The 20,181-nt window shown below is 43.0% G+C and overlaps 1 protein-coding gene across 2 annotated transcripts; it reads right to left on the reverse strand.

The window, feature by feature from the left end:
* Positions 1-632: 632 nt before the first annotated feature.
* On the reverse strand, positions 633-19,933 carry thsd1 (thrombospondin, type I, domain containing 1). 2 transcript variants are annotated; one of them, XM_073043972.1, is made up of 5 exons: positions 19,787-19,933; positions 19,017-19,171; positions 10,081-11,031; positions 8,399-8,566; positions 633-5,369 (listed from the first exon to the last, which is right to left on the reverse strand). In XM_073043972.1, exons 2-5 carry the CDS (start codon positions 19,084-19,086, stop codon positions 3,877-3,879), a joined length of 2,682 nt encoding a protein of 893 aa, XP_072900073.1. In that variant the 5' UTR covers positions 19,087-19,171; positions 19,787-19,933; the 3' UTR covers positions 633-3,876. The 2 variants fall into 2 exon arrangements, with proteins under 2 accessions (XP_072900073.1, XP_072900074.1); XM_073043973.1 differs by having other exon boundaries at positions 19,780-19,933.
* Between the last annotated feature and the right edge of the window lie 248 nt (positions 19,934-20,181).

A 20,181-nucleotide genomic window follows, 5' to 3' on the forward strand; every position in this document is an offset into this window, starting at 1 on the left:
TGGCAACCATGGCTGCATTTCTCCTGGTTCTCTTCTGCTTGTTTTTTCATTCTCCAGAATACGAAACCTGTCCCTACGCAGCTGTCGCCAAGTGGTACGGTCAGCAGCAACATCCTCCAGGTCCTCGAGTCTGATCTTCCACTTCCTTAAAGCATTCTTCATCTTATCCTTATAGCACTTCTTCGTCCCTCCAGCTGAGCATCGACCATGATGTAGCTGGCTGTATAACACTCTGCGGGGTAGCCGACATGGGGGCATCCTTATCACGTGCCCCAGCCACTGCAGCTTCATCTATCCATTGCATTATAGACATACGGAATTCCCAGGAGGTCAAATGGAGGTGCATTAAACCTCCCTGCCATGATGAAATTATCGATAGGTCAGAATCAGGTTCATTATCACTGATACGTGTTTTGCAGTAGGAGCACAGTACAAGACCTAACTGAGAGGCTGGAGACACCACTTAATCACACATCAACTATGGCTGGTGAATCTAACACATCTTTCGATGTCACTAGCCTTCAGTATAATGTCAAGTGAAGGTTCTTTTTCTTTGTTCCATTTCATATTTATTTTTAATTAATGTATAACAGTTTCAAGTTTCTTAACAAACCTTACATTTTTACTTCCAGTATTTTTAAAGTAAATTTTATTTTATTTCATTAATTAAATATATCTAAGTGTCTCTAATCGTCTGACCCTTACTTAGAGGTCTCATCTCCATGGGGATCCACGCATTACAATAAACAAATCCCCAATCCTCATCCATCCGGCACTTTAATGTACACTGGTGGACGGAGGCTCCAAACTTATAGATGCCTCGAGTTTAGGGTTTAAGAGTTGGAAAATAGTTGTGTTACAAATTGTGTTACTTAATCATATCATTGGACATTACAGCTTCAGAACTTTGCACCTTAGAATTCATTTCTGCAAATGGGAGACATAGTGTAGAACTGAAACACACATTTAAACTCCAGAAACACGGACTTAGAAAATCCATGATATGCAAAATTTTACAGAAATTCAACTAGCTGCTTACAATTTGATAAAATTAAGTCAATGTTTGAAGCACCACTGTCCCTAGAATAATCACTAATTATCAGTAGCACACAAGACTGAGAATATACTCAGCGGGTACGCTTTTTTTAAATAACTAAACTTAAGGAAAAACTGAGTGGGTCGAGCAGCATCTGTGGAGGCAAAGAGATGGTCGGTGTTTTGGGTCATAACCCTGTGTCAGGACTGAGAACGTAGAGAGAGGGATATAGAAATGAGAGCGAGGGGTGAGACAGTGGCTATTAGAGGGCGATGATGGACAGATAAAGCTACATAAGGGAAAGGCAGGGAGGGAGTGCCGAGACAGAGGTTAGCTGGAAAGAGATAAGTGGAAAATATCATAGGCAGATGGAGTCAGGTGGAAGAGGGGAGGGGAAGGGAAGGGTAGAGACAACAAGTGATAGGTGGACAGAGGTAAGGGAGGGGTGATGGGCAGATGCAGTCAGGTGGAAGAGGGGAGGGGAAGGGAAGGGTAGAGACAACAAGTGATAGGTGGACAGAGGTAAGGGAGGGGTGATGGGCAGATGGAGTCAGGTGGGAGAAGGGAAGGGTAGAGACAACAAGTGATAGGTGGACAGAGGTAAGGGAGGGGTGATGGGCAGATGGAGTCAGGTGGGAGAAGGGAGGGGAAGGGAAGGGTAGAGACAACAAGTGATAGGTGGACAGAGGTAAGGGAGGGGTGATGGGCAGTTGGAGCCCGATGGGGAATACAGTAGGAAAAGCGAACAGAAACCAGGTAAATAGGTATGTGGGTGGTAGATAGATGGAACCCAACGGGGGAGGTGAATGAGTCCCGGTAACCAGAGGGGAAGGCTGGAAAAGGTGAACAAAGGGAGGGAGACTCTGGGCAAACTGGTGGGTGTGGAAAAGTAACATGGTGGGGGGTGAGTTACTTAAAATGAAAAATTCTACATTCACGTTGAGGTGTGGGCTACCCAACAAGGATATGAGGTGCTGTTCTTCCAGTTAGTGTGTTTGGCCACATCTTGCAGTGGAGGTCCACGGATAGACAGGTCAGTGTGGGAATAGGAATGGGAAGGGGAAGAGAATTTAAAATGACATGTGGCTGGAATGTCAAGATGGCTGTTGCAGGCAGAGTACAAAGCGGTCTCACCAACACAGAGGAGGCCACTTCAAAGGCACAGAATGCAAAAGATCAGGTTGGAGGGAGTGTACGTGCATCACTGCCTCATATGGAACAGAAGTTTAAGTCTCTGGTTGGTAGTAGGTGAGAAAGTGTTGCACTTGCTATGATTATAGGAGAAAGTATCAGAGGATGGGTAGGTGGCTGGGAAGAGGTGAGCAGACTCAAGGAGTCAAAGAGTGTGATCCCTGTGGAAAGCAGAAGTGAGTGGGGGGGGGGGGGGTTGTGAGACATGGGAAGATGTGGCTGGTGGTGGGAGAGCTTTTATTTAAATCCTGTGCAAGTTGTCTAAAGGGATTGGTTATATACGTACCTGATGTGGAAACAAGGTCACATGTAGGGAAAAACCTTTGGCCTGAAACCTTAACCCTCCATGAATGCTGACTGACCTGCTGAGCATTTCCAGCATTTTTTGTTCTGATTGTCCAAATAATTTTCAATTTTGTTTCCTCTCCCCAGTGCAATGCCATGTCAAAAACACTTCACCCTAGTTGAACTCAGAACTGGGTTTAATACAATGGATGGACTGAAAGGCTTTTGGCATTGAATCTATTTTCACTCCCAAGAGATAATGTGACCCATACCCTAAGTATGGCAATAGTAAATTGGATTCCAGATGGTTAAACTGAATTTACTCAAATATCCAGCAATAGTAGACGGAAATTGCAAAAGGGCATGACTCACAATTAATTTATACAAACTCTTCCGTTTTCAAGATAGCCATAGAGTCATAGAAGACTACAGCATAGAAACAGGCCCTTCATCCCATCTAGTCTGTGCAGAACCATTAATCTGTCTGGTCCCATCAATCTGCACCTGGACTATGGCCCTCCATACCCCTCCTATCTATGTATCTATCCAAATTTCTCTTCAATGGTGAAATCGACCCCGCATCCACCACTCTTGTTGCCAGCTCACTACACAATCACACTGCCCTCTGAGTGAAGAAGTCCCCCTCATGTTCCCCCTAAACATTTCACCTTTCACCTTAACCCATAACGTCTAGTTGTAGACTCACACAATCTCCGTGGAAAAAACCTGCTTGCATTTACCCTATCTATACCCCTCATAATTTTGCATGCCTCAATCAAATATCCCCTCAGTCTTGTAGGTACATTCTAGGGAATAAAGTCCTAACCTGTTCAACTTTTCCCTATAGCTTAGGTCCTCAAGTCTTGGCAACATCCTTGTAAATTTTCTCTGCACTCATTCAATCTTACCTACATCTTTCCTGTAGGTAGGTGACCAAACCTGGACACAAAAGGCCAAATTAGGCCTCACCAAAGTCTTACACAATTTCAACATAACACCCCAACTCTTGTACTCAATACATTGATTTATGAAGGCCAAGGTGCTAAAATCTTTCTTTACAACCCTATCTAACTGTGATGCCACTTTCAAAGAATTATGGATCTGTATTCCTAGTTCTCTCGGTTCTACCACACTCATCAGTGCCCTACCACTCACCTGCCCTGGATGGTCCTCCCAAAGTGCAACAACTCATACTTGTTTGCATTAACCTTTCAACCCATTTGTCCAGCTGGTCCATATCCCACTGCAAGCTTTGATAGTCCTCCTCGCTGTCCACTACACCCTCAGTCTTGGTGCTATCAACAAATTTGCTGATCCAGTTTACAACATTATCATCCAGGTCATTGATAGAGATGACAAGGTCCTCAGATTACCAGCCTTTCACTGCTTAAAGTGCTAGTGTCCTCCTCATCACCTATAACATGTGAACCAAAGTGGGTAGGCAGGTCTATTATCTGCTGCTCTGAAGCAGTTAACTCAAAACCAGAATTGTCATAATGGAGGAAGTTTGGGTCGGAAGGGAAGCTTTGGCAGCGATCTTGTCGGTAGTGATGGCGAGGCAATGGATTACTCCTTGGATACTTCCACTGAGAATGCTTCTCAGGACTGGGATTAGTGGATAATTTACTTTCATTGGTTGGGGTTCTTGCCTTCCTTCTGCCTGTGTAAGTTTCTAACTCACTAAAAACACAAGTTGCAATGGGGCGATCATTGGCTGGATTGGCTTTATTCGTCCAGGCTCCAGCTTGACCGCCTCTCATGAGTTGTTTTGAAGACTCTGAGATGAATGCACTGGAGTTCCAGCTAGGGTTTCGTGCAGTGCTGCCATTAGTCCTATAGTGAACTCCAGGTCTGTTATTACTACATCTTTCACTCCCAGCTGCTGCCTTGTCAATACCTCTTGAGTGCTGTAGGGATGGAAGCTTCTGTGTGCAGGACGACATACTTCTTTCTCTGTAATACTTGCTGGTTCTACATTCACTGAAGCTGGATGTCCTTCTAAAATCAGGGTCTCTGATGTATCCTCTCTCAAGCATTTCTCTCTCGGTTATTTTGTCATAATGCCTGAACTTTCCTGGTCTGTTCGGGAGTGTTTTATTATTTCCTCCGCAAACAGATACAGACAGATTAAAGTCATTTGGCGATTCTGGAAAAGGTGCAACCATTGGGTCTCTTCTATGACACATTGTGTCTATTTGTTGTTTGCAGTACATTGGATTTTGATCCGAAAATGGAGATTTGATACGGAACCTGTTCAGGTTACTTTCTGCACTGCTTTCCATGTCCAAAGAGGGCACTATAACAGAGCTGGTTTTAGCTTGGTCTGTCTCTGTAGCCAGAGCTCCTCCTTCATTCATGATCGTATCGTCTAAAGGGTGCTGTGTAACATGGTAAACTTGGGTTGCTTCCGTTATCCCTTTCTTCTTCATTTCTTTCAATTGCTGGTGTGCTAAACGGTATCCAAATATAGGGGGAATCACTTTATGGGCGCCCTGCAGTCCAAGATTTTCCTCTGGTAACGTCTCCTGATGGGCAACAAAATGCTGGCTCCTCCTGTGAGCCAGTGGAATGCTCACGCTATCTTCCACAAGGGCCGAGGGCATGTTATCAGTTAAAATGTCACGTTGATGGTTTAGTTCACAGAAATTCCTTTCTTCTTCAAGCGCATTCCTGAAGTTATGTGAAGGTACTGGATCATGCCTCACTGTGCTATTCAAATTCCGTTCTTTACATGGTAGCTTTGTCCGAATAGTGATTGCTATGGTGGCTATGATTATTATCAAACAGAATAAAATGCCAGTGATTGTCACTATATTGCCAGTTTTATGTCCTTTCCCAGGAACTCCAGATCCCCGTTCTGTAACATAAAAGACATTGAATTCACTAAACGCATTTTGAAAACCCTTGGAAAAGTTTTGACCATCAATTTTGTTATTCCATTAAACAAGACTGTGTAAACTACTTTTATTGCCTCATTAGCCTTAACAAAATTTATTGACCTCAGTCTGTATATTTTTAATTGACTGAGCATCAATGGAGAAAAGGCGAGGGAAGAAATTAGTGAGCTTCTTTAGACATGATGGGCTGAACAGCCCGTGCTCTGGTCGTTCTAGAATTCGATACATTTTCATGGGGAAATATTTCAGATTTCCACTCCCTTTTGAAAAACTGCTTGGTTCATGATATTAACACTCTTCAGCCCATCTTAAATAATAAGGCAAATATGAGTTTGTTCTAGACTGACCCTGAAAGAAGATATAACTTAAATCTATCCACCCCTAAATTCCTTTGGGAATCTCAAGTCATTCTATTTGATTCTCCGCACCTCAGCCTTCACCTTCTATGTGTACTCATGGGAATTCAAGTTTTCTGTGGCAGTACTTGATTGCTTCAGTTGACTAAAAATAGAGGAGTCCAGAGATATTTAGACAATTGTCAGAGATAAGAAAACGAATTCAAAAATCGGTTCTATAGTGTCATTTTTCTTCATTCCTTATCCCATGTGTTTTGTCTTTTCTCCCCCACACCCCAACCCTGTCATAGCGATGATAATAAAGAAGTTCCATTGTGGAACAGAGGTCATAGTAAGTATCTGTGTTGAAATATCGATATTTCTTATTACCATATTAACACCACTTCTCTACATGATTTGCAAGAGTTAACTTAAGCATCCCATGTCCTTTCAAATTCATCTTCTGTCACTGAATACAGCTTGCATACAATGGCACCAACCAAAATATAGGGAGTGGTTTAACAGAGATCTTCACATGTGGTAGGGAAATTGGTATACAGTTTGGAGAAATTGTTTCTGTTAGTAGGAATATTACTTATGCTACATATCCAGAGTGACATTGCAGACAAAAGCATTTTAATGCAAATAATTGTTATAATTAGCAATGTGTAAATAGAAGTGAGTTTAATTAGAACTTTCACTGGGGAATTTGGTGAATCCTTGCGGGAAGAAAATCTACATGGTAATGGAAAAGAATGACATTATTTGGATGATGTTTTTTTCAAAGAGTCTGAATGGGAGCAGACCTTTGCTGCCCATTGAGTCCATGCTGATGATCAACCACCAATTTTAATTAATCCTTCACTAATCCCACATTCACATCAATTCCTCCTGAAATCTACCACTCACCTACACACTAGGGACAATTTTCAGAGGCTATTTAACCTATCAGCTCGTGCTTCTTGGGACATAGTCGGAAACTGAAGCATCCTGAGGAAGCTCACTTAGTCACGTGCAAATTCCGAACAGACAGCACCCCAGGAACCTGGGTCTCTGGGGCAGTGAGGCAGCAGTTCTACTAGCTGTGCCAATGCGCCATTTCAATTTAAGCCAAATGACCTTCCTGACCCAAAATATCAGCTCTTTGTTCCTCTTATTAAGTGTTGCCTAACCTGCTGAGTTCCTCCTATTTTTTGTGTGTGTTGCTCAAGATTTTCAGCCTCTTCAAAATCTCTTGTGTTTATTACCTTTTTCTGTGCTGTGTCTTTTCATGACTTAACTTCAGACGGTTCCTTTCTATAGCTCTCTGAGTTTCTTTTTTCATTAAGTACTCTCCACTAAATTCCCTCCCTCCCAAACTTCAAAATATACTGACCTAAAATAAATTGGGCACAATTAATTGTCACTCACACATCAAATAGACAATAGACAATAGACAATAGGTGCAGAAGTAGACCATTCGGCCCTTCGAGCCTGCACCACCATTCTGAGATCATGGCTGATCATCTACTATCAATACCTGGTTCCTGCCTTGTCCCCATATCCCTTGATTCCCTTATCCATAAGATACCTATCTAGCTCCTTCTTGAAAGCATCCAGAGAATTGGCCTCCACTGCCTTCTGAGGCAGTGCATTCCACACCCCCACAACTCTCTGGGAGAAGAAGTTTTTCCTTAACTCTGTCCTGAATGACCTACCCCTTATTCTTTAACCATGCCCTCTGGTACTGGACTCTCCCAGCATCTGGAACATATTTCCTGCCTCTATCTTGTCCAATCCCTTAATAATCTTATATGTTGCAATCAGATCCCCTTTCAATCTCCTTAATTCCAGCATGTACAAGCCCAGTCTCTCTAACCTCTCTGCGTAAGACAGTCCGGACATCCCAGGAATTAACCTTGTGAATCTACTCTGCACTTCCTCTACAGCCAGGATGTCCTTCCTTAATCCTGGAGACCAAAACTGTACACAATACTCCAGGTGTGGTTTCACCAGTGCTCTGTACAAATGCAAAAGGATAACAAATAGATTGTTTTTCTAAACAACATCATGATTACCAACATAATCTTAAAGAATAATCAATCCAAGTGAAGTGTTTAAAACCATATAATAACTTGTATGAATGGAATACTATCTTCTCCACAAGAAGTAGCCTATTAATCTTCAAACATAATGATTGAAATAATGCTTAAGCTTCAATTTGAAAGAACTAGGATAACACTTGCACCTGCCATTTTAAACTTGGTCCTTGAACTTTTTTGCAATGCATTGTTAGAATCACCAAATTCTGTCCATTGTACCCTTTGTTACCATGTGAACCCATTGGTGTTTCACTCTTTCCCTTTCAACGGTTCAATATTCTTCCATTTCCCATCACATAGCCAATCTTAATCTCCGATATAAACATTGACTAACCCAGGTTACCCATGTCTGTCACTGTGAGTCACCCATTACAAGAGCTAATTAAGCAGATTCCTGCAATGTGGATAGGAAACAAAGATCAGATAAAGTCTCGGCCCGAACGTCAAATGTTTATTTCCCTCCATAAATGCTGCCTGACCAGCTGAGTTCCTCCAGCATTTTGTGTGTGTAAAGATGAGATAGTTTTGAATGTTTTCTGAAGTGGAACATTCAGAGTTGCCGTGTTTACTTACCCGCACAATCCACAAGTGAACAGAGGGAAACTTCTCGCTCCTCTCCGTTGCACCCCATTGTCCCTGAGGAGGAGGAGGAGGAGGAGACGCACTGTCGGTACCTTTCGCGCACTCCGTCACCGCATGTGACACTACACGGACTCCAGGACATCCAAACACTCTCTCTTTCTGCAAATTTCACAAAGTGTGGTTATTTTACTCTTCCCATCGTACATGTTTGGCTATCGACATTTTATTGATTAAATTCATTCTGCTGCCTACTACCTCATATCTAAATACCGCCAGGGCAATTGACTGAAGAAATATGTATTATTTCTTGCCTTATGCTGACCCATGTGATTAAAAACAACTTTTTTGTAACCCCCTGAAAGGCAAATTCAATAAATGCACTGAATGCAAAGAAAATCAAGGTTCATTATCTGATTGCTAGTTTGTGCTGAGATCGCTGACAATATCAGCAACATTAATAGCACCACACTGGAGATTTATGTTAAGCAGTTGGAAAATTGGAGAGGGTTTTTATTCCTGATGCAGTGACCCCCTGGAATTACAACAATTCCTAGTGCAAACACGTCCCACCATGTTCCCTTACAGACGCAGTGTGCTGGAGTCTTGTACCCAGAGTTCTATTTCTGGGAAAGTGTCATGTCAGGACTTGGGATTGCTGCAACTTACTTCGCAGCCATTAGAAATGGCGAATGGACATTTGGGAGGATTGATGGAGAGTCCATGGGACTCCAGCGATCACCGAGGCCTTCCAAAAATTTCACTTTGCTTCAGCCTCAAATTCAAAGTAGGTCAACCTGAGCTTTAAATACGGACAGGGACTTGGCCTCTACAGGCAATGAATTCCACTGATTCACCACCTGCTGACTAAAGAAATTCCTTCTCATTTCTGTTCTGAGGTTCTTGACTCATCCACTATTGAAAACATTCTCTCTACATCCACTCTATCTAGGCCTTTCAATATTTGATAGGTTTCAGTGCCATTCCCCTTTCACGCTTCCTAACTCCAGCTCAGAGCCATCAAACGCATTCATTCATTCATTCTCAGAATCATTGTAGCGAACCTCCTCCGGGCTCTCTCCAATGCCCGCAGATCTTTTCTTAGAAAAGGGACCCAAAGCTGCTCACAATACTCTAAATGTGCTCTGACCAATGCCTTATAAAGCATTTGCATCACCTTTACTCTTAAGTGCTAGTTCTCTCGAAATGAATGCGAACATTGCATTTGCCTTCCTTACCACAGACTCAAATTGCAAGATAATCTTTAGAGTCCTGCGCAAGAACTCCCAAGTCCCTTTGCAACTCTTGACTTCTGAGTGTTCTCCTCGTTTAGAAAACAGTCTACGCCTTTATTACTTGTACTAAAGGGTAATCGATTTTAAACATTAGAGTGAAGATCATTAAGTGGGGTAGTTTTGTTTGACCTATTCAATTTGGCGCCAAAATGTTGATTCTTTTGATTAATCACGGACCATTTACTGAACAATATAGCACATTGTTAGTTAAGGAGTAGTTTGATCAGCCGAATATAGTTTAATTATTTTAGACAATCTGATAGTTTTATATGTTGTGTAACATGTATCACTGAACAGTCGTTTTTTTTAAGTCGGTGCATTAAAGCAACAGAAAGGGGGGGGGGGGGGGATTTGTATACGTTCTCCTAGTGTGACACCAACCTGCCGGTCTCTCAAGAGTGACACATTTCTCCGGGCTGGTGAAAGTGTGGCTGTGATTCCGAATGCTAACATACTCGAAGCAGTAGTTCTGCTTCCCAAAATCAAACAGCGAGCAGTTGAATTCGGTTGTGTTTTCCCTGGGGCGCAGCCACTTCTCAGCTACCAAAGCCTCTCTTCCGAACGCGGCACCCGCCTGTTTTCTATACACGGTCACTTTGCCCTGTAATCGGACGCAAGGGGGTGCCACTATTCGGACCTCCGCCGCCGAGTCGCACGCAGCCGTCCTCGGATGATCCACCAACACTTCATAACCGATACTCTGAGCAAATACCAGCGGTTCTGTGGAAGCGATCACGGAATTTGTGTACGGAGATCTCAGGGAAATCTTTAGGGATGTGCTTTGGTTGAAACCAGTGCAATCAAAATCCAACCTCTGAGAATTGGCAAGCTCAATTGTTTTACTTATCGTTGGTGTCAAAGTGTTGTTGGTATTGTAAGTTCCAGATCCATTAAAATCAATCATAACAGTGTCCAGAAATAAGGTGGTTACTCTCCAAGGACATAAATACTCGGGAGTAAAGGCATGGACCTGGAAGTGGCTAGATGAGTTACTTTCCCTCTCCAATTCAATTCCGAAGACCGGCCAGCGGACCTGCAGTATGTCGCTTGTCCACCGGGCTGTGTCGTTGCCTGCGAAATCGATCAGCCTAAACTGGAAGCTGCCAGCGTAAGTGAAATGAAAACACTCGAACTCCACAAAGCCCCGGGATTGGTTTCCGGGGATCAGCTTGGTGGCGACAGTTTGGTTTCTCTGGACGTCTACGAGTGACAGGGTTAAGTTGTGTGAGCTCGTCGCGTTCAGATCTTTGAAGTCAACACGAACGGTCTGGTTGCTCAGAGCCACGTGCCAAGGTTGTCCGGAAAGTCGATAACGGACTTCGGCAAAAACAGCTGAAATTTAAAGAGAGAATAGAATGTAGATATTTATTTGCTTGAATTAATGTAAAATCCCAGTGAAAATCCTCGGCACACTTCCGGCCTTTGGTAACGCAGGACTTGATTTTCCGGAGTAAAACCTTAAGTCAAACACCACAGGCCCGGGCACAGTTATTACCCCTTAACCATCGGGCACCTGAATCAACGTGATAACTTCACTCACTTTAACTCTGAACTCATCCCACAATTTATGGACTCACGTTCAAGAACTCTATAATTCATGTTCTCAGTATGTCTGTACTGCATGTATTTACTTGCAGTAAATACTTATTTATAATTTAGTTGCATTTGCACAGTCTGTCGTTTTACATTGTGGTTATGTGTCATTTTTCATTGGTTCTATTGTATCTCTGTGTTCTACTGTGAGAGCCTGCAAGAAAAATGAATCTTGGTAGTATATGGTGATATAAATGTACTTTGATAATAAATTTTACTTTGAACTTTGAACTATTGCATGTTACTCATAACCCAAAACAATTTAGTTGACCATATTTTTTTAAAGTTGCTTAGTATACTTTTTCAAGTAGTGAAATAGTTTTTAGTATTTTGAAGTGAACTGAATTGAGTATAGAAGCAGGACACCCCCTAACTATATAGAGAGCATAGTACCCTTGGTACCCGTGGGCAGCAAACATTACCAGGAGAACTGCGTGCCCAATTATTGGGATTTACAAATTGTCAGATAACAGATTATCAGATGTTCTGCCTAGACTAACCACAAGCTTGAAAGTGAAGTGGCTTTGGTCATTCAATGGTCTTATGGGTGGTTGAGATAGTCTTCTACCAGCGATTGCATACGGGACAAAAGAAATCCAAAGGGAAGTCTCGGTAACACAGGGCAATGAGCTTTGGAGAAGACAATGTCAGATATCAGGTGGTAGTTAACAAGGGAAAAAAATTGTTTAAGCAAAGTGAGGCCAGATGGAAACAATGCATGGAGAATATAAATGCAAGGAAGTCAAGTGAACCTTTATAAAGCATTTGTTCAGCCTCAGCTAGAGTATTGTGTTCAGTTCTGGTCACCACATTATAGAACAGATGTGAAAACATTGGAGGGGATCCAAACACTGATAGTTCCTGGATGGTGGATTACAGCTACAATGATAGAGAACTTGGGACTGATTTGGAGATGAGAAGGCTGAGATGTCAAAGTTCAAAGTAAATTTATTATCAAAGTACATATATGACACCATGTACGACTCTGAGATTCATTTTCTTGTGGGCATTCACAGTAAATGCATTATAGAATAATAACCATAATAGAATCAATGAAAGACCACCCAACAGGATGGACGAACAATTAATGTGCAAAGGACAACAGATTTTGCAAATGCAAAAGAAAAAATAACAATAGTAATAATAAATATCAAGCTGAGATGAAGAATCCTTGAAAGTGAGTCCATAGGTTGTGGGAACATTTCAATGATGGGGCAAGTGAAGTTACCTCTTTTGGTTCAAGAGCCAGATGGTTGAGGGGTAGTAACTGTTCCTGAACCTACTGGTGTGAGTCCTGAGGCTCCTGTCCTTTCTCCTTCATGGCAACAGCTTCCATATTGTATATAAAATTATCGGGACCTGGACAGAGTGTATATGGGATGTCTATTTCGTTGCATGTAAACACAAGTATACACATCACAAGTATAGCATAAAGCAGGGGAATTAAGCATGCAAAAGGAAGAAAAACTATTTTTATGGTTTGTGTACTGAAATCTGAAAATCGCTGTCTACAAAGATGATGGATCCACTATGACCTTCAAAAGGGAATTGGATAACAGCTGTCACAGGGCCATATAACATGGAATGAAGCCATTCTGCTCATCATGCCCATGCTATCCATCAAGTACCTATCAATATTAATCCCTTTACCAGCACAAGGGTCAAACTGTTCTATGCATCGTTGGTTTAAGTGCCTACCTAGATGTTCCTTGCCTCTCAAAATCCCATCATGAGAGGTGGAAACGGGTAAGGCCAGCCAACAAGGCTCCGGTGAAACTGTACAGGCCAATCCCCAGGACAGTGCAATGGATCACAGAAACATTTATGAAATCCAACCATACCATCGACTTTGGACAATGGAGATGGGAGGTCATCCATGGCTTATGCTCCACTGGGTGTGAATGGCCCAAGAGGACAAGAAGAAGAAGATACTCCTTAAACGTTGTAATACTGTGCCTCTACCACCCACTTAGAAAGTGCATTCCAGCTGAAGCTACACCCGGGTGAAAACGTTCTGCCTCAGATCTTCTCTAAACCTTCCACCCCTTACCTTAAACCTAACCTGTCTGCTTTTAGATACCTCTGCAATGGTGCATTACCTTATTTAAGTCCATTACAAATGTCACTGAAATTCATTATCATGAAAATAGTTCAAATGGATAAGGGTGTGGGATGAAAGAGAGAGCAAAAGGGAAGAGGTCTGAAGTAGGCAGAATCAGAGGAGGAGACAGTGGTGACAGCTATGAGATCATATTCAAGAGACAACACAGTGTATAAACTCCTTGTGCTTTCATGAGGTGTGGATGGAGACTGAGAATTTTGGATTAAAGAAGGCTGTTGGCCATTGAGGTGAGTAGGAGTATGCTGGGGTGGAGAAGGGGCTGTGAGGTGGAAGATGCGGGAGTCAGATCTAGTGGTGAATGATGAGGTAATGTAGGGGATGTCAGATGTAACATAGGTAGTAATTGATGTAATTGAGTTGGAAGGAATGAAGACGCCAGTTAAGGTTGGGGTGAAGTTGGGAAACCACTTTCAGCAGCAGGAGTTGAATCCGAAGAAATGAATCCTACAACTTACACTGTACTGACTTCAAGTTTGACCTTCCAAAGTGTATTACATTAAACTTTTCCAGATTGAACGCCATCTGCCACTTCTCCACCCTGCTCTGCGTCCTGTTGATGTCCTTTTGTAACCTATGCCAACCTTCTACACATTCCACCACCACCAACTGTCATGCCATCTACAAACTTTCTAACCCATCCCTCCACTCCATCCCATCTCATCCATAAAAATCACAGATGTTGTCCGAGAACAGATCCTTGCAGAACACCACCGGTCACCAGCCTCTGGGCCAAACACACTCCACGTGTGACCATCCTCTGTCTTCTGTGAGCAAGCATATTCTGTAACCACGTAGCCAAGTTTAACAGTATCCCATTCCTCCTGACTTTCTGAATGAACCTTATTAAATACCTTTCTAATATCCATATACACCATATCCACCACTCTACCTTTACCATTTTGTTTTGTCACTTAGATCAGGCTCATAATGCATGACCTGTTCCCAACAAAGCCATGCTGACTAGCTCCAATCAGTTTATGCTTCTCTAAATGGTCATAACTCCTATCTCTAAGACTGCTCTCCGGTATTTTGCCCACCACCTACATAAGACTCACTGTTCTACAATTCCCAGGGTTATCCCAATACCGTCCTTTAACCAAGGAATGATATTTGCCACCCTTTAATCATCTGGTACTACTCTGTGGCCAGTGAGAATGCAAAGATCATCACCAAACTTGGAGCAATCTCTTCCCCAGCTTCCTATAGTAACCTGGCACATATTCTGTCTGGCCCCTGGGGCTTATCTATCCTTATGTTTTTCAGAAGTTCCAGCACATCCTCATTCTTAATGTTGATATATTCCAGAATATCAGCCTGTTTTACACTGTCCTTACATTTGTCAAGGTCCCTCTCCTTGGTGAATATTAAAGCAAAGTATTCATTAAAAACCTCCACTACTTCTTCTGACTCCAGGCACATGTTTCCTTTTCAATCCCTTATTGATAACCTCACTCTAGTCATACTCCTGTTCTTCATGTACATTGGAACACCTTAGGGGTTTTCCTTAATCTAACTCTCCAAGGCTTTTTCTTACCCTTTCTAACTATCTTAAATCTATTCTTAAGCTCCTTCCTGGCTATCCAGTGTCCTGTCCGATCCTTCCTTCTTCAACTTTAAATATGATTCCTTCTTCCTCTTGACTAGGTGTTCCTTATCTCTTATCAACCACAGTTCCTTCAATCTTTTCCCTGAGTTAAAAGATATCCAGAACCCCATGTAATTGTTTTCTAAATAACCTCCACATTTCTGTTGTGCATTTCTCTGATAGCTGTTCTCAACTTATGCTCTGCCTAATAGCATCATAATTCACCATCCCCCAATTAAATATTTTCTCATACCATCTCCTCCTATCCCTGTCCATGGCTATGGTAAAGGTCAGAAAGTTGTGGTCACTATCACAGAAATGCTCATGCACCGAGAGATCTATCACCTGACCAGGTTCAGTATCCAACATGCCCTCTCCCCTAATCTGCCTGTCCAGCTATTGTGAAATAAATTCTTCTTGGACACATCTAATTTTCCTACCACAGAAAATACAATCCCACCTCAGAAGATGTTTGTGCAGTCTGAAATTTATACAAGTCAACAAACCATTGGCATGGAACCAATTAAGGATCACAGCAAGGAAATAGCCAATATTACTAAGTAATACACAATTACAACCATAAACTTGTTCAACAGAAAGCACTAAGCTTGAGTGGCTTTGTGGTAATTCCTATTCCTGTTTGTTAAGTTCTTTCAAGGCATGCCACAACTACAACTCGTTTTCATCGTAACCACCAGTGCCAGTAATTGTCCATTTCATTTTCCAAAACCTTCGAAGTTTTCTGCTTGATCGTTCATTGAATTATTGGTCAGAATACTATAAACTGATCATAATTCTAAGTTTATGCCCATCTTTTTAAAAGGATCAATTTGTAGACCACTAGAGTACTTAAGAATTATAATTTTGTTTTGCTTATATGATGGCTTCTGTGAAATATACTTAAATTACAATCAGTTGCTTTTAACAAAGCTAGTAACATAGCTGATAATCTCTGGTGTAACAACTTGGCTTCAATAGCTAGCAGCTGAGAATATTGGCAAGAAGCCATGGGCTGACAAAAATATAAACAGAAGAGGTTCTATAGTTTCTGAATACCCAGAGCAACGAACACAAAATGCTGGAGGTAATCAACAGGTCAGGCAGCATCTACAGAGGGACTAAGCCCTGATGAAGGGTCTTGGCACTAAACTTTGACTGTTTATTGCCCTACATAGATGATGCCTGATCTGTTGGGGACCTCCATCATTTTTTGTGTGTAACTCTGACAAAAATGTATTCGATTTCCTTCATTCATCCTACATTTTATAAATAATATCAGTTATTCCCAATAAAAATATAACCAAAATAACTAAATCAATGTTTCTTAATTATAGCTATACAATAGATATAATGTCTTGGTCTATTGTTCATCACTTCCACATCTAAAGTAGAGAGTTTGGAATCAAGTCGAATTCTGGTGATTTGAGTACAAGAGGCTGAGTGGGTACTTAAGTAAACTACGGTGCGTTGCACTGCCAAGGCACAGTGTTTTGACTTAAACACCTAGGCTATCTTGCTCTCTCTGTGAATGTTAAGCATTCCATTGCATCATTTAAAACTGCAGGGCAGTTCATCACTGTCCTGTGGTTATTCCTCACTCATTATCACTTGGGTAGATCACCTTGTCAGTATTGCTATTGTGTGAATCAGCTATTGGTTTCATTGGTTTCAATAGTGACGAAGTGTCAAGGGAGGGAGGAGGGGACACAGGTGGAAATAATAGACAGGTGAGAAGCTAACATTTAGGGTGGGAAATAGAGGAAGGGTGGGGGGGATTTGTTCACCAGAAGGAGAAATCAATATTCATGCTGTCAGGTTGGAGGCTACCCAGACAGAATATAAGATTTTGCTCCTGTACCCTGAGGGTGGCCTCATCTTGGTGCAAGAATAGGCCATGGACCGACACATTGGGCAAAAGAGGAGGTCATGGACCAACATGTCAGAAATTATAGGCCAGTTAGCCTGAACTCAGTGGTTGGGAAGATGTCAGAGTTGATTGTTAAGGATGAGGTTTTGGGGTACTTGGAAGCACATGATAAAATCGGCCAAAGTCAGCATGGTTTTTGTACTGGAAAGCCTTGTATAACCAATCTGTTAGAATTCTTTGAGGAAATAACAAGAAGGATAGACAAAGCAGAACTGGTGGGGGATATTGGTTCCTAAGGTTGTCAAGCCGTGGAGTGGTAGTGGGGACAAGCTCCCACTACCTAAAATTGTTCCTCACAGCATGCGACTCAAATAGCCTCTGACAACCAGATCCAATTCCTGGCCTTCTTGTGTGGCTTAGCCTCAAATCCCGGCGGAACTGTTTCTACTGACAGGAGAAGGGGCGAAGGCGGGTCCTGGCACCTTAAAACCAGTGCTTTGAGTAGATGGAGCTCGTCAGCCTGGGAAGGCAGTCCATCTAAGAGAGGGAAAACTTTGATTTCAAACCTCCACTGCCTTGCGCCCATAACCACACATGGGAAAGGCTTCGGGAGTAAACCCTGAGGACAAATCCAGAGCTGGAGTCCCTAAGGCAGTCCAACGTTGCCTTCAACCTCGTTCTGGCAACTCCTGCGACGACACTGGTGCCAAGCTGTATCAGCCCTTGCCCTTCCCTTGGACAACATCGGTGCCATGGAGAGGGGAGATTTGCTGCATGGGCAACTGCCGGTCTTCCATAAAACCTTGCCCAGGCCTGCGCCTTGGAAACCATTCCAGGTGCAGATCCATGGTCTCGCGAGACTAACAGATGCCACCACCATTGTGTACTTGGATTTTCAGAAGACCTTTGACAAGGTGCCACGCATGGGGCTGGGGGTATTACAGGAAAGAGAGTAGCATGGATAGAAGATTGGCTGACTGGCAGGGGGCAAAGAGTGGGAATAAAGGGAGCCCTTTCTGATTGGGTGCTGATGATTAGTGATGACCCTCAGGGGTAGGTGTTGGGTCTGCTTCGTTTTACGTTGTATGCCAGTGCTTTGGAAGATGGAATTGATGGCTCTGTGGCCATGTTTGTGGATGATACAAAGATCGGTGAAGGCAGGTAGCATTGAGGAAGCAGGGAGGCTGGAGAAGGACTTGAGCACATTAGGATAATGAGCAAAAAGGTGGCAAATGGAATATTGTGTAGGGAAATGTTTGGTCATGCACTGTGGTAGAAAGAATAAAAGCATAGACCAATCTTTCCAAATGGGGAGAAAATTCAAAAATCCAAGGTACAAAGGGACTTCGGAGTCTTTGTGCAACATTCCCTAAAAGTTAATTTGCAGGCTGAGCTGGTGTTGAGGAAGACAAATGTGAAGTTTCAGAGGACTAGAATATAAAAGCAAGAATGTAATGCTGAGGCTTTAAAGGGCACTGGTGAGGCCTCACTTGGAGTATTGTGAGCAGTTTTGGGCACCTTATTTAATAAAGGATATGCGGACGTTGGAGAAGGTTCGCAGGAATGATTCTGAGAATGAAAGGCTTATTGTATGAGGACTGATTGATGGCTCTGGATCATTATTCTGTAGAATTTAGAAGAATAAGGTGGGATCTCATTGAAACCTATCAAACATTGAAATGCCTATATAGAGTGGATGTGGAGAGGATGTTTCCTATAGTGGGTGAGTCAAGGACCAGAGGACACAGCTTCAGAATAGAAGGATGTCCATTTAGAATGGATATGTGCAAGAATTACTTTAGAGCCATAGAAACTATTGTCCATCTAGTCCACTCCGAACTATTCAGACTACCTTCTCCCATCACCTGCACTGGGACCATAGCCAGAAGGTGGTGAATCTGTGGAATTCATTGCCTCAGGTGGCTGTGGAAGCCAGGTCATTAAGATTGAGATCGAAAGGTTATTGACTAGCCAGGGTATGAAAAGTTATGGGGAGAAGACAGAAGAATGGGGTTGAGAGAAAAATGGATCGGCCGTGATGAAATGGCAGAGCAGACTCGATGGGTCTAATTCTGCTCCCATCTCTTCTGGTCTGATGACATATATATACACAGCTGTAGTATAATCCCCCTCGGATGTTATGCACTCACCACATCCACAGAATACCAGCAGCAGAACATGCGAGGAAGCTGCAGGACTTCGCCGCGGCGGACGTTTCATTCCGAAGTCGAACTCGTGAACTTGTCACCCGGCATGTCTCAGGCCCTCATGGTGATTGCGATGCTTCCCAATCCACACCCACGCCCTAAAAAAGTCAAAACACATCAGGACCACTTAACACCACGGACCGCTAAATGTAATCGAATGCGAATCCAAGCCTGTAACGAAAGTCATCAGAGCGGCGGTAAAGGTGCTGCTAATCTGCCGGAAAACAGCGAAATGGTTTAACAGCTACGGTAAATTTAGAAGCTAACCGTGCCACTTCTTGTGACAAGGCTCAAATTCAAATTAATTGTGACAACTGGACGATTTTCACCCGAGGATCCCAAGCGGATCTGAAACCCATCGAGTAAGCGCTGTCTGTTGGGCAGTTCGGATTCCTGGCTCTCTCCGCCTGTTCCACAGTCCGGCTCTCTGAATGTCTCTGTCTGCCATTCTAGCACTCCGGGTCTCTCCATCTATACGTCGGATGGTTCTGGTCGCTGCGCCTCAGTGTCTCTGACAGTCCGGTTCTCTGAGCCTGCTGTCTTGTCTGACAGTCCGCGTCTCTGGTCTATGTCTCTGACAGTCCGGTTTTCTGGGTCTATCTGTCGGACAGTCCGGGTCTTTAGGTATGTCTGTCTGACCATTCAGGCAACACAGGGTGTGACTCTCTAGGTCTCTCTAACATTGTATCGTACAATTTCGGTCTACCACTGACTCTTTTCCTGTGGTTCTCTCTGTGCCAGTCTCTCGTCTTCTGGTCCAGGTCCTCCTCCTCCTCTTCTGAGCGGAACAGTCCGACTTTGCCCCCACAGCCCCTAGTATTCCCATATAACAGGATCGGAGCTGTCTGCCAGCTTCCCTGTTCTCAAGCACGGTCAAAGTGTTTTTCTTAAGCGGGGCTATAATGGGCGGTGCGAGTGCAGACTTCGCCGACATTTCCGTTCTGGAATTACTGGAATGAGGAATCGGTACATGATTTGGAGCCTTGCTAAGAGTGACATATTGTCAATATACGCTCCAGTACCAGCTCTCCCAATCTATATACACAGTGGACAAAAATGGAAGACAGTAATACAGACTGCGGCTGGAAATGAGTCACAAAACAATTCC

This window comes from Hemitrygon akajei, chromosome 4 (genome assembly GCF_048418815.1).
Source record: "Hemitrygon akajei chromosome 4, sHemAka1.3, whole genome shotgun sequence".
Classification (NCBI taxonomy): Eukaryota; Metazoa; Chordata; class Chondrichthyes; order Myliobatiformes; family Dasyatidae; genus Hemitrygon; species Hemitrygon akajei.